The sequence below is a fragment of the Carcharhinus amblyrhynchos genome, chromosome 1 (genome assembly GCF_965287045.1).
Source record: "Carcharhinus amblyrhynchos chromosome 1, sCarAmb.v2.hapA, whole genome shotgun sequence".
Taxonomy (NCBI): domain Eukaryota; kingdom Metazoa; phylum Chordata; class Chondrichthyes; order Carcharhiniformes; family Carcharhinidae; genus Carcharhinus; species Carcharhinus amblyrhynchos.
Genome location: NC_137324.1, coordinates 55,818,077 through 55,832,457, shown reverse-complemented (window position 1 = coordinate 55,832,457; position 14,381 = coordinate 55,818,077). Strand labels below are relative to the sequence as shown.

Sequence of the window (14,381 nt, the reverse complement as noted above, 5' to 3'; positions counted from 1 at the left end):
TTTAGTCTCTCTTCCTAGTCCAACCCCCTCATCTCCGGTATCAGCCTAGTGAACCTCCTCTGCACTCCCTCCTAGGCCAAAATATCCTTGCGCAAGTGCGGTGACCGAAACTGCACACAGTACTCCAGCTGTGGCCTCACCAGTGCCCTGTACAGTTGCAGAAAGACATCCCTGCTTTTATATTCTATCTCCCTCGCTATAAAGGCCAGCATTCCATTCGCCTTCTTGATCACCTGCTGCAGCTGCAGACTGGGTTTTTGCGACTCATGCACAAGGACCCCCAGGTCCCTCTGCACCGTAGCATGCTGCAGCTTTTCGCCCTTTAAATAGTAATCTCTCCTAGTATTATTTCTGCCAAAGTGGATAACCTCACACTTGCTAACATTGTACTCCATTGATGTTAGGGAACTTGGGGAAATGGATAGTGATGCCTTGAGGAGTGTACATATAACAGAGGAGGTGGTGCTGGAAGTCTTAAAGTGCATCAAGGTATTTAAATCCCCAGAACCTGATCAAGTGTATCCCAGGATATTGTGGGAGGCTAGGGAGGAAGTTGTGGGTCCCCTTGCACAGATATTTGAATCATCGTTAGTCACAGCTGAGGTGCCTAACGATTGGAGGATGGTAAATGTTGTGCCTTTGTTTAAGAATGGCTGCATGGAAAAGCTTGGGAATTACAGGCTGGTAAGCCTCTCATCTGTAGTGAGTAAGTGGTTGGAAGGTATTTTGAGAGACAGGATCTATAGCCATTTAGAGATGCAAGGACTGATTAGGGACTGTCAGCATGGCTTTGTGAGTGGAAAATCATGTCTTACAAATTCAACTGAGTTTTTTGAAGGGGTAACCAAGAAGGTAGATGAGGACAGTGCAGTTGATGTTGTCTACGTGGACTTTAGCAAAGCCTTTGACAAGATATCAACATGGTAGTTTATTGCATAAGGTTAAATCTCACAGGATCCAGGGTGAGGTAGCCAATTGGGTACAAAATTGGCTTGATGACAGAAGCCAGAGGGTGGTTGTAGAGGGTTGTTTTTCAAACTGGAGGCCTGTGATCAGCAGTGTGCCTCAGGGATCAGTGCTGGGTCCACTGTTATTTGTCATTTATATTCATGATTTGGATGAGAATTTAGTAGGCAGGGTTAGTAAGTTTTCAGATGGCACCAAGATTGGTGGTTTAGTGGACAATGAAGAAGGTTATCTGGGATTGCAATGGGATCGTGATCAATTTGGCCAGTGGGCTGATGAATGGCAGATGGGCTTTAATTTAGATAAATGCATGGTGATGTTTTTTGGTAGATTGAACCAGGGCAGGACTTGCTCAGTTAATGGTAGAGCATTGGGGAAAGTTATAGAATAAAGAGATTTGGGGGTACAGGTTCATAGCTTCTTGAAAGTGGAGTCACAGGTGGACAGAGTGATGAAGAAGGCACTTGGCATGCTTGGTTTCATTGGTCAGACCATTGAATACAGGAGTTGGGACGTCTTGTTGAAGTTGTACAAGACATTAGTAAGGAACACTTGGAATACTGTGTACAGGTCTGTTCACCCTTATTTAAGTAGAAAGAGTGCAGAAAAAATTTACTAGGATGCTACCGGGACTTGATGGTTTGAGTTATAAGGAGAGATTGGATAGACTGGGACTTGTTTCTCTGGAGTGTAAGAGACTAAGGGGTGATCCTATAGATGTCTATAAAATAATGAGGGGCATAGATCAGCTAGATAGTCAATATCTTTCCCCAAAGCTAGGGGAGTCTAAAATTGGAGGACATAGGTTTAAGGTGAGAGGGGAGAGATACAAAAGTGTCCAGCGGGGCAATTTTTTCATACAGAGGGTGGTGAGTGTCTGGAGCAAGCTGCCAGAGATAATACTAGAGGCAGGTACAATTTTGTCCTTTAAAAAGCGTTTGGACAGTTACATGGGTAAGATTGGGAAAGAGGGATATGGGCCAAACACAGGCAATTGGGACTAGCTTAGGGGTTAAAAAAAGGGGTGGCATGGACAAGTTGGGCTGAAGGGCCAGTATCCATGCAGTAAACCTCTGTGACTCACTAACAGTCACTAAACTGATTAATATTTAAGAATGATTACTCAATGTAGTAGCTTTATAAATAATTGAAATCACTATCTTCTTTAGGCCCAAAGTACAGCAATGGGAAGGATGAATTCCTCTGTCTACCTAATCCCTCCATATTTTGTTCACTTATTCTGTTATTTCTTTTGGCACTATTAGGAAAAAAAAACACAGCTTTGTTTTTGTCCTCACTTCCAAATTCTAAACAGAAACTTAGGCTCAGCTCTTCTGTGCTAAAACCATCTCCAAGAGCTGAGCAAGATAAATGTATCCTGATTGGCTGAGAGAAATAGCAATGGGGAACAATAGGCTCCCCAAACTCCAGTCTAACTCAAAAAATGTGCAAGGCTTAAACACGTTCCTTTTGTTGCAGAAAGCAGGTCCATGTATATGAATGTATGTCACTTCCAACAAGTGTAAACATGCCATGTTACGAACTCAATTGATTATCTTAAATTGGTTGTTAGTGTAGCTATTATACTACATACTTAGGATTGTACATAAAGTGCTGCCTAATCATGGAATCACAACTAACAAGCAGGGACTGGGTGAATACAGTTTGAACTCTGAATCAAACATGTTCTTTTGGTTGTTATTTAATAGGCAATCAGCCAGTCACAGGGATATACATTCTATGTAACTGGCTTCAGATTGGCACTGAAATTCATACATGTTGTTAGTCATTTGTGTCACAAGCAGAATGTTTTTTTGGACTGACTGCATCATCCTGTTGGTGGAAAATATCACTCATGCAGAGAATCATAGAATCACATAGTGCAGAACAGTCCCTTTGACCCATCAAGTCCACACCGACACATTAGAAACACATGAACTCCCACCTAATCCCATCTGCCAGCACTTAGTCCATTGCCCTGAATGCTATGATGTGCTATGTTCTCATCCAGATACTTTTCAAAAGATGTGAGGTAACCCACCTCAACACCCTCCCAGGCTGTGCATGCCAGACCATCACCATTCTGCTGGGTAAAAACATTTTTCCTCACATCCCCCCCAAACCTCCTGCCCTCACCTTGAACCTACATCCTCTTGTGATGACCCTTTAACTAAGGGGAATAGCTGCTCTATATCCACCCCATCCATGTCCCTCATAATCTTGAGAAGCAGCAACAAACAATTTCTTTAACCTGGCTGTTTGGGTTTCTGAGGTACATTGCTCTTCTGAGTTCCTAAACCAGGCTCTTTTTAGGCATGAAAGTGACAATCTGTAGCCCATTTGTGAGTTTGCATGATTTAAAGCGAACAATGATGTGATCAGGACAGCCATCAGGACAGCTCTGATGTGCCCCATTTTTGCATCAATTTTGTGAGGTCAGCAAATAGTGAGGACCCTATTTACAAGATGGCTGAAAAGGCCAGTTTTATATTGACTGATGAAGTTAAGCTTGCGGAAGACAGTGTTGATGGAACCCATTAGTGGATTTTTCAACTAGCAAAACAAGGAAAGGGAGTTGCTCCATCTCAAAAGCGAGTTTGAGTTGGGATAGAGTGTATTAGAATATGTAAAGATGTTCAAAAATTCACCAGTTAATAAATGGATTCCTGATACTGGGGGGTGCTTAACAGACGGAGTCTATTGGATGTTGGTTCAGACTGCTGTCATGGGACCGGTCAACACTGAACAGCAGGAACTGTGGTATCAACTAGTGTCAAAGCCTCATGAAATGATTCAGATCAGGAAGGTAAACCTAAAGGGCACAGAAAAATATGGTAACAATAATAAGAATTAAAAGGACTAATTGCTGAAAATCATTTTTGAATGGTGCTGAATTGCAAGGACTTGGAGAATATTCCTTTAAGCTGTGGAAAATGAACTATCACTCCAATGCACGCTCAGCACTATTAAACTGCATGGCAATATGAATAACATGAGACCCGACGCTGTCTAATGTCACTGCATACTGAAGCCAAAACAGTCATGGGTGCATTGCCTGCCAGATGGTTTCTCCAGAAGTGGATCCAGACCTGACTCATACCAGCAGCCAACAGTGTATGAAGCATGCTATCTGAAGGATACAGTTACATTATTTCCTAATCACAGATGCATTTTCTATACTGCAAGGAGATATTTTCTTCTTTTAACATCTATGTTCAAAACATGCAATGTTACATTCAAAACAAATATTAAAAAATGGATGAGGTATGAACAAAATTGTGAAACCTGCCTTTTAACAAAAGCCTGTTAAAAAAATTTGAAATAGTTGATTTATAAATGTGGCATTGGAATTCAGTCTCAAGCTTGAGGCTGGTGTTAAACGATAATATAGACAGGGTCTTTTCCTTCTCTGTATCAACAGCATTTTTAATTTTCCTTTCGAACGTGGGTCTTCAAGTTTCTCTTTGCTGATGAAGAGGAATTTCTTCTCTGAGGATTGTGACTATGTAGAACTCTTTAGCGCTGAGGGCTGTAGAGGCTGGATTGTTAAGTATTCAAGACTGAGATAGAAAGATTTTTAATCATTAAGACAATCGAGGATTATGGGGTTAAGGCAGCAAAGTTGAGTTGAGGATTATCATATCAGATCAGTCATGCTTTCATTGAATGGTGGAGCAGACTCAATGGGGCTGAATAGCCTATGTCTACTCCTCTACCTTACGGTCAAGCTGATGACACTCTGTTTCGGTGCCTGAGGCACCAATGAAGTACATACAAATATTCAAACACCATTTTTTTTGCAGAAGCAACTGTCTTCTGGTTGGTGTCCCCCTGCACTAACAATCTGAAGATTGGAAATTAGGAGAGATTGTCCATATGTCTTCATTTTACTGCTCTGTGAGACAGCACATCAAATCAGCATGTCATTGCACAACCATGCTACCCAAGGCATCTTCAATGTATAAACTTTTTCTGCATAATTGCTCCAAAGAATTAAATTTTAAAAGAAAAGGTGTAAGGCAACTATTGAAATATTTCACAAAAAACTTGCAATCTTCCTTTGCCACCTCCTCATTGTAGGAGTGGTGAAGTTGAATATTTATGGGAATTCTGTGCTGTACTAAATGCCAAAAGGTGAAAAAAGTACCACAGCATTAGAAGCAACCTGTTCAGAGGGTTGAAACAGGAAAAAAATCCCATTTGTAAAAGTACCCAGCACCAATAACCTTCAAGCTTCATGTTCACTTCTGGCTCTTGACAACTTCCAAATAAATGTGTCTGCTGCTTCCTCCAGTGGATGTACCCTCCTCAGGGTCTGTAACAGTTCAAAAAGGTAGCTCGTCTCCACTTTGTGAGGGGCAACTAGGGATGGGCAAAAAAAGCTGCCGTAGGCAGCAATGCCGACATCCCATAAATGAATTTTTAAAAATCAGAGAAATAAGCCACATGCAGCAAGGAAAGGACATACAAAGTTGCCCATGAAAGATCAATTTAAATAAAATTTGTATACATTGGTCTTGACTATTATCAGCATTGCATTTTAATATCTTTTGGGTAATAATTCGGAACCTGGCCTCCCTGATCCAATTTCCATTTCCAGTTGCTAAACTCCTTGCACTTGTATTCTTTGCCTTTATTTATAACGCCCCAGGATACTGGATGCTTTATTATTTGTTCTCTCCATCTGTCCTGTTATGTTCAATGATCTATGCACATATACACCCAGGTCCCAGATACGCACAACTTTATCAGTTAGGGGATTTACAATGAAAAGTGCTTTTACATTTGGTATTTTTACAATTCTTTTCCTAACAGTGTGACATCTGTACTCTGACATCCAGTGTTTTACATTGTAAAATTGACCATTTTACTCAGCAATAGAATCATGGTCTCGTAAAAATCTGAGTCTACAGACCAGCTACTGGAAAAAGTTTGAGCAATGTTGCCCAAGGGAATCAATGTGAAATTTACTTCTAAGCCAATGAATATCAAAGCGTGAAACTCTACTTCCTTTTGGGAGCCTTAATGAGGTTTTATAGATGTCTATAAAATGAGGAGGGGCATAGATCAGCTAAACAGTCAATATCTTCTGCCAAAGGTAGGGGAAGCTAAAACTAGAGGGAATAGATTTAAGGTGAGAGGAGAAAGATACAGAAGGATCCAGAGGGGCAATTTTTTCACACACAGCATGGTGCGTGTCTGGAACAAACTGCCAGCGGAGGCGGATACAATTTTGTCTCTTAAAAAGCATTTAAACAGTTTCGTGGGTAAGATTGGGAGAGAAGAATATGGGCCAAATACAGGCAATTGGGACTAGTTTAGTGGTTAAAAAAAGGGACAGCATGGACAAGTTGGGCTGAAGAGCCTGTTTCCACACTGTTAAACCTCTGATTCTAACTTTAATGGACTTTAATTTGGATTAAAAACATGAAGAAAGTTAGAGAGAGAGAGAGGGGTGTTTGGAGATCAAGAATCTTTGAGCATCATCCTCTGAATCTGCTTTTATAAGCACAGATACATTGCAGGACTAAATATAGCTTCATCTAAGCTGTTGGAGATTAAATAAGCGAATAATAAGATTTATGATTTATCAAGTTATATTCATTTATATCTAAAAAACACATGATTTTTTGTACCAAGTCTCCAATTTTTAAGAATTTGTTTCCTGATTTATGAAATGGCGAGGTTGGCATCATTATTAATAAGCCAGATTCTCTGATTTCGTCTGGGTTCATCCCACTGCAAGTGAGTATGGAAAATTCGGCGTTCCAGCCAAAACTCCACTCACTGCAGGTGGTTTTCAGTGAATACCTTGTCAAAAACACTACAAATGCATCCTGATTCCTTACTTTATTGGCTTGTAATTTTTCACAAAGAGCTTCTCCAATTTCATGTTCATTGCTGTAGCAAGAGGCACAGTCTATATGCCGATATCCGATTTCAAGGGCATAACTGACTGCTGTTTTCACCTGCAGAAATCAAAGTAACACAGTATCAAATATTAGCAAGGTACAATATCTATACTTAACAAATAGATCTGATTTCAGGTGTATTGTAACGTACTTTATTGCAAAATATTTAGGCTATAAGGTATAATGAGCTTTCAACTTGACAAATATAAAAGGAAATAAATCACTAACGAGGAAAATAAATGTAGTCAAATGTAGTAAAAAATTGACCAGTTAGTGTGCCGCAACTTTAAGGTTCTTACCTGGCCAGCTGAACTCTTCCATGTTCCCAATCCAACTAATGGCATTTTTTGCCCTGTGGCAAGTGTAACATATTCACTACTCATTTTTAATCCCTGGCGCAAGAGTTGTGAAATATTATAGAAATACAACCTGTGTTAAGTCACAAGAAACACATCTGTTAATAAAGATTGATGTGAACTCTTGACAAACATATAATGAGTGAAGTCATACTCTCTATCTGACTTTGAGAAGTATCTGAATGGATTTGGTCAACAGCAATATCTACTTTCACTTCTCCCCTACAACTGTCTCATCAAAGGGAACTACTTCGCTTCTGCTCCTTTCTTGCTCAATGGCAGATGTAAAAAAAACTTTTTGCTTCCATCAATTCAAACAGCATCCCATCACTTTACAATGCAACACCTGTCACATCAAATTAATGGCCTTCCTTCAAATGTTCTCAATTATAAAGGAGAAGTTCTGTGTTCCCACACTCTCGATGTGGAGATGCCGGTGATGGACTGGGGTAAACACAAGAAGTCTCACAACACCAGATTAAAGTCCAACAGGTTTATTTGGTAGCAAACGCTCTCAGCAGAGAAGCTGTGCTTGAAGGTAGTGCAGACCAGAGAGGGTTACAGCTTTGCAATTCTGATTCTCTGACTGATTTCTTTTGAATGCAGTTCCAGCTGGAAGACCTGGGTTTGCAGAACTTTTCCAATAAATTAATAGCAGTGATTTAATGTGCTCTGCCATAGATTTGAAAAAAAAAGTAGATTCACAATTGCAAATCTCCACTGTGAGTTATTGAATGCGAACAGTGAATTAAAGACAAGTCCTAACTGGCGGTGGTGTCTCCCAGAATAAGAGAGGAAGAAGAAAAGGAGAGCTAGTTATCCCAGACCATTCTTGTGCTTGCTGTTTTTACAATATTGTCAGCGAAGATATGGAAAGGGCCATCTTACTGTTCTTCAAACTGAGTATCGATTCCTGACATGCATGATGAGATACAGGACACAGGGGCTAGAGAAAGAATAAATTGAAAAGCAAGAGGAAAGAAAAATGAGAAAAATAAAGTGAGAATTTTCAAACATAAACACATATAGCTTTTTCTTCATTCGTTTGTGGGATGTGGTTGCCATTTATTGCCATCCTCAATTAGTGCAAAAAGGTGGTCTGAACTGATTCAAGAACAATATCAATCATCACCAATATCAACATATGGTTTGCTAGGGCAGTTAAGAGTCAACCAATATTTGTGGAATGAATAACATGAAACTGGGGTCAGATATAGGGCTGATTGGAGTCAAATAGACCAGTGGGTTTGCTTCTGCAAAGGACATTAATGAATCAGATGTGCTGATTTGTGCAAAATGGCTGTTATGCTTGCCTACTCAATGTTTTAAAACATATTTATTTGTCTTTTCACTTCATGTTGCACTGAAAGTACACATTTCTTCTTTGCTGCTGCAGATATTTACTGATCGATATTCTAGTGAAACTCATACAATGTTGAGCTGTATTTTCTGGGAACAGAAAGTCCAGTTCTCATTGTGATCTTTGCTGTTTTGTGACAATTAGCCCAATCGTACTTTGGAACTAAGACATGGTTAAAGAGTAATTTTGAGTAAACAATTAGATTTCTTTTGGATGGTTTAAGGTATCGATTCACATCAAGGTAACTCAAAAGCCATAAATTATCAAAGAAGCTGTTGGATTATTAAATGAACAGGTAGGTTTTATGTATACATATATATACATATATATGAGAGATTATCATTTCAAAGCATTTTACACTGAACTGATTCAGAACTATACAGAGCGACATAATGGTTAGAATGTTGCCCCTCAATGCCAGGGACCCAGGTGACTTTCTGTATGTTTTGCATATTCTCCCTGTGCCTGCATGGGTTTCCTCTGGGTGCTCTGGTTTCCTTCTACAGTTCAAAATATGTACATGTTATACATATTGGCCACGCTAAATTGTCCCTTAGTGTCCTAAAATATGTAGATTAGGGGGATTAGTGGAGTAAATACTTGAGGCTATGGATAGGCCTGAGTGGGATGCTCTGTTGGAGAGTCAGTGCAGATTCAATGGGCTGAATGGCCTTCTCCTGCATTGTAGGGATTCTATGATTCCTTGAAGTACAGTGACTAACAAGTAACACTAACAACAATTTGTATTTGTATTGCACTCCTAATTTAGTAAAACATCCCAAGGCAATTCTCAGGAGTGTTATTAAACAAAATTTGACACTGAATCACAAAGCTGTTGGAACAGACAGCCCTGGAGAGACGAAGGTTGAGAGGCGACCTGATAGAGGTTTATAAGATGTTGAGAGGAACAGATAGGGTGGATTCTCAGAGGCTATTTCCCCGGGCTGAAATGGTCGCTACGAGAGGACACAGATTTTAGGTGCAGGGAAGCAAGTACAGAGGAGATGTTAGGGGTAAGTTTTTCACTCAGAGGGTGGTGAGTGAGTGGAATCGGCTGCCATCGGTGGTGGTGGAGGCGAACTCGCTGGGGTCTTTTAAAAGATTTCTGGATGAGTATATGGGATCTAATGGCATTGGAAGTTACAGATAGGTCTATGGCTTCGTTGGTATAGAAGTGATTGGTGCACCTTGTGGGCCGAAGGCCCTGTTTTGTGCTGTAGTGTTCTATGTTCTATGTTGTTCTAAAATGTTTGAAACTGAGATGGAGGGGGATTCCAGAACTTACAACTGCTGGCAGAGGGGTGAAGAAAAACATGGCCAACGTAGTGGCTTGATTTTCTTTACAAGTCTTTGCACATTTATCTAAATTACTGGAAGTGGCAGACAGAGCTTTAGTTTATGTGACATCTGAAAGAACAAACCTCTTAACTGTGCACTGTGCTTGGCCCTGGAGTGTCAGCCTGGATTAAATGCTCATGCCCTGGAGCTGGCCATGCTCTCTTATATTCCAGCATTCTTGTTTCTCACAGAAATTAGCTGACAAAGGATATAAAATGACAAACTCTGCAGGACTTTGTTCTGCCATTTGTCATGGTTGAGTTGATGGGTGCTGAGCAAAGATGTGAGCCAGCCAGGTTGGAAACTCATAAAGTGACTGCTGAAAATTTCTAGTAAGAAGTCTCACAACACCAGGTTAAAGTCCAACAGATTTATTTGGAATCATGAGCTTTTGGAGTGCTGCTTCTTCCTCAGGTGAGTGAAAATATCTTGAAAATTTGTAGAACCATGATTAATCTTGGTGGCCATTTGTCTCATTTCCCAGGTAGATGACTTTATGGCTTATGTTACATTTAACTGGAAAAGTTTGAGAATAGGGCAGAATGGTGGCACAGTGGTTAGCACGGCTGCCTCACAGTGCCAGAGACCCAGGTTTGATTCTGGGACTTGGGTGACTGTGTGGAGTTTGCATGTTCTCCCTGTGTCTGCGTGGGATTCCTCCAGGTGCTCCGGTTTCCTCCCACAGTCCGAAAGGCGTGCAGGTTAGATGGATTGGCCACACTAAATTGACCCTTGTTGTCCAAAGATGTGTGGGTTTATGGATTAGCCATGGTAAATGTGTGAGGTTACAGGGACAGGGTAGGTCTAGTAAGATGCTCTGTTGAATAGTTGGTGCAGAGTCGATGGGCTGAATAGCCTCTTTCTGCACTGTAGGAATTCTATGATAATGTTGATGGGAGATTGGGAAGATGTGCGGTTGCAGTGAATGACTGAAGTAAAGGATAGGGAATGAGAAAGGTTAAATTTGGCAACCTGAAATGAATCAAATGATCAGAAACATTACACCAATTTTTTCTTCAATTTGCAGGTAATTTATTTTCCTGCTTTGTTCGACTGTGTTGTGACTTTCACATTCTGTGAGTTAGGGAGAGGGTTTGTACTGGGCAGGAGGAAGTTCTGCTGTTGTCAATATTTCAGATGACCTAAAGGTACTTGGAAAATGTAATGGCACATGCATTCAAACAGCTGTTCGCTGACGACAAGTCACCGAGGTTTAAAGTTTCCCATGTTTCAGCTGCTGGAAATGTTTTTATGAAGCGATTGGCAAAACTCCAATTAAAGCCACTAACTGATACAATAGGACCTAGTTAATAAAGTCGATGAACTAAATTCCTTGCATGCAATTGGCATAGAAACAGCTTGCTTGAAGCCATTGGTCAAAGGGCAAAGCAGTCATAAAACTCTGCATGAACCAGTGATCTATGTCTTGTGTCAGCTTTTGCAGCTGTTATCATTCAGTTATATATGAAATGGAATGGATAAGAGATTTGTGTACACAGAAACCAAAGCTTCAGAACATATTATCCCAGAGAGAGGATGTAGAAGGAAAACATTCCAATAGCAAACGCAGTGCCTGAGAAGGTTGATGCTTTCCAAGAAGGTAAGCAATGAGAATTGTGAAATGTTAGCTGCTGGTTTTAGAATCTATACAGTAACTGTGACCACAATGCATATGATTGTCATTGTTACTCCTTTGATCTATTATCTCCAATCAGTTGGGGGTTGGGGGGGGGGTGGTAGATAAACTAAAGGCTACCCATCTGTAGAAGAGAGGCACTGCACCACTGTTTTGGATTGAAAGCTTCCGAATACAGTTTTATCAAGAAGCAGCTAGACAGGTGGCACATTTCTGATCTATTTCTGCCTTCCCAAGGGTCATCAATGCCTAACCCCTTCACACGACTTACCTCCGCTGGAAAGTATTCAATTCTAGCAATGTGTAAGTAACTTGTGATGAGGAAGTAGATCCTTTGTGAATGCACAATCCATTGAAGTATTAAGTCTTGACCATGTTTTCATGGCTATATTTGAACAATTGAGATTGGCTGCGATGCTTATTTTTGAGGCATGTGGGTTACAGCTTCAAGAAAAATGTTGTAACATGGGTTTGTAATCAGCACATATAAGTAGTTTGAAAATAAAACCAGTCAGTTAAATGCCTGTGCACTTTGGTCTGTTAAAACAGAGTGTGATGCCTGAATTTATCACTGGCAAGGCAGCATTTATTGCCCATTCCTAATTGCCCTTGTGAAGATGGTGGTGAACAACGTTAATAACTGGTGCCTTGCCAAGCCATTTCACAGGACAGCTAAGAATCAACTACATTAAGGATTTGGAGTCACATATGCCCAGACTGATAAGGTTGGCAGATTTTTCTGTAAAGGATTGTATTGAATTTTTCTTTTCATGACAATCTGGTGTTTACCATTATTCATACGGGAGTTTATTCCAGATTTAGCCAATTAACTAAATTTAATTCCCCCAGTGCCATAGTGTGATTAGTCCAGACCAACATGTATGCTATGTTTTTTTTACAGTGCATGGATGATTTAATTAAATGCACAGGTCTTCAAAAAAAATCATGCACCTATGGTGACTTAAAGAAGCCAACTTGTGTACAGCCTGCACAGCATAAAGGCAACAATGGTCTAGACCTCTGGATTAGTGCCTTGTGAATCATTTATTATAATTTTTCCAGAATAACTTTCATTTGTTCAGCACCTTCAACTCATGCACAAGTCCCCAAGGACCTAGTAAGAAGGGCAGTATCACATTATAGTTTCAGACAAGACTATAACAATACATTGTATGATCAATAACATGGTCATTTCAAGAGACATCAAGCACATCACGAGGAAGAATAAATATGCTCTGTGCCATTATATTTAAACATACTCAATTTTTAGTAAATCTTGAGTCTGCTCAGCATAGTTTCTCAAGAAATCTCAAGAGCAGTTAGAAATGGGCAATAGATGTTTGCCAAGCCAGTGACGCCCACATCCCATGATGAATTTTTAAAAATCTAGTTAGAAAAACACGCCTTTAACAAGCAGTTCATTTACACATTTCTAACAACTGACATCAATGTCAAAATAGCTCATGCTGTGATTTCATGTATCTATTCTGTGATTGCAGGTTCTTACCTCTTGCTGCAGAAAGTGTTGAGGTGAGTGGTGGATCGCTGTCTGGAGCACACACAGTCAGTGCTTTGTGCTGATTACTGGCTTCTCCTCGAAGACTTTACACTTTAGTAAATAATTGATGACCATTAATTAAACCTGTTAGTTATGAAAGATAGTAAAATGATTAGAGTTTAAACCTAACTGCCCTCATAAGCCTAGCAGCTGGTTCACGGCAATCCCTATGGTGAGGGAGGGTATTGCCTGCCCAAATTTTTCTGATGAAAATGGTATTGTGCCAGCTGAAAAGTTCTGACAATTATCTATACATGGGATTGTGGCAGCGATTGCGGGTCAGCTAAGTTAAAATTTCTCCTTTAATCTTGCTTACGCTGAGTTCTGTGTTGGGAGCGAAACCAATGTCAATGAATCAAGGGGTCACATTGCATATTGTCTCTACAAACAATCACCTTAAATGTTTAAATAGATTGTTCAGGTGTTCTGCAGATACCACAGACCTGGAGGATACAGCTACAAATGGCTGAGCACCCAGGTCACCTTTGCTGTGAATAACAGCATGTGTCTTTATACTTAAGTAAATAATCAGCCCAATCGAACTGCATATCATGAACTAGTTCTTGGTAGGAACATGTCACACAAGATGCTGAGTGACAATCTCAAACTCAGCCAATTAAATCTACTCGCAAAATGTCTGCAAAATCATCATATTTTTCAGGTTTTATTGTTCTGTGTCAAAGCGAGCATGCAAAAGCTACTCCACCTTTCACATAAGGTTTTGATTTGGATTCTGAGCCAGGTTCAATTGGCCTGATTTCATGATCTGGGGAATGATGCTTGCAAAGTTTTCTTGAAATTGTTCCTATACAGTGCTGGATCAGCGAATCACTCCTGTTTCCTGAAGAAAGTTGCTCATTGTTTCCTATGTTACAATAATCAAAACACTTCAAAAGCACTTCCTTGGCTGTGAAGTATGATGGAACACCTTGAGGCTGAAAAAGGCTGAAAAAAAATTGCATCAATGCAATTTCTGACTTTGCATTTTTTTACCTGAACCAATGCATGTTAAACTGAAACCTGCTGTTAACCTTTCACTAAAATTTTATTTCTTGTTGTTTTCAATAAAATTGATTTGTTGATGGTAGCCTAAGTAATGAAGTCCAAAGAGTGACCATTCTTCTGTTCTCTGAAGGCTAAGAGGATGTGAGCATTTCACTGAGAAGTTTATGGTAACTTGTGCCCTATTTGAACTTTATGCAATGATACATTGTCAGATCTCGTGAGCAAATGGCCAAAGGGAGCAAGCACTCGC

The 14,381-nt window shown here is 40.1% G+C and overlaps 1 protein-coding gene across 2 annotated transcripts in view; it reads right to left on the bottom strand.

Moving 5' to 3' along the window:
- akr1a1a (aldo-keto reductase family 1, member A1a (aldehyde reductase)) overlaps positions 1-13,193 on the bottom strand; it is a 45,512-nt gene extending 32,319 nt beyond the window's left edge. The window contains exons 1-3 of one of the 2 annotated variants that reach the window (XM_080184291.1): positions 13,076-13,193; positions 7,178-7,307; positions 6,816-6,935 (exon numbers count right to left, since the gene is read on the bottom strand). In XM_080184291.1, the coding sequence (XP_080040417.1) occupies positions 6,816-6,935; positions 7,178-7,261 (204 nt within the window). In that variant the 5' untranslated portion in view covers positions 7,262-7,307; positions 13,076-13,193. Of the gene's footprint in view, positions 1-6,815; positions 6,936-7,177; positions 7,308-8,122; positions 8,177-13,075 lie in introns of those variants that run through there. The other variant, XM_080184218.1, reaches the window with a different exon arrangement.
- Positions 13,194-14,381: the final 1,188 nt, after the last annotated feature.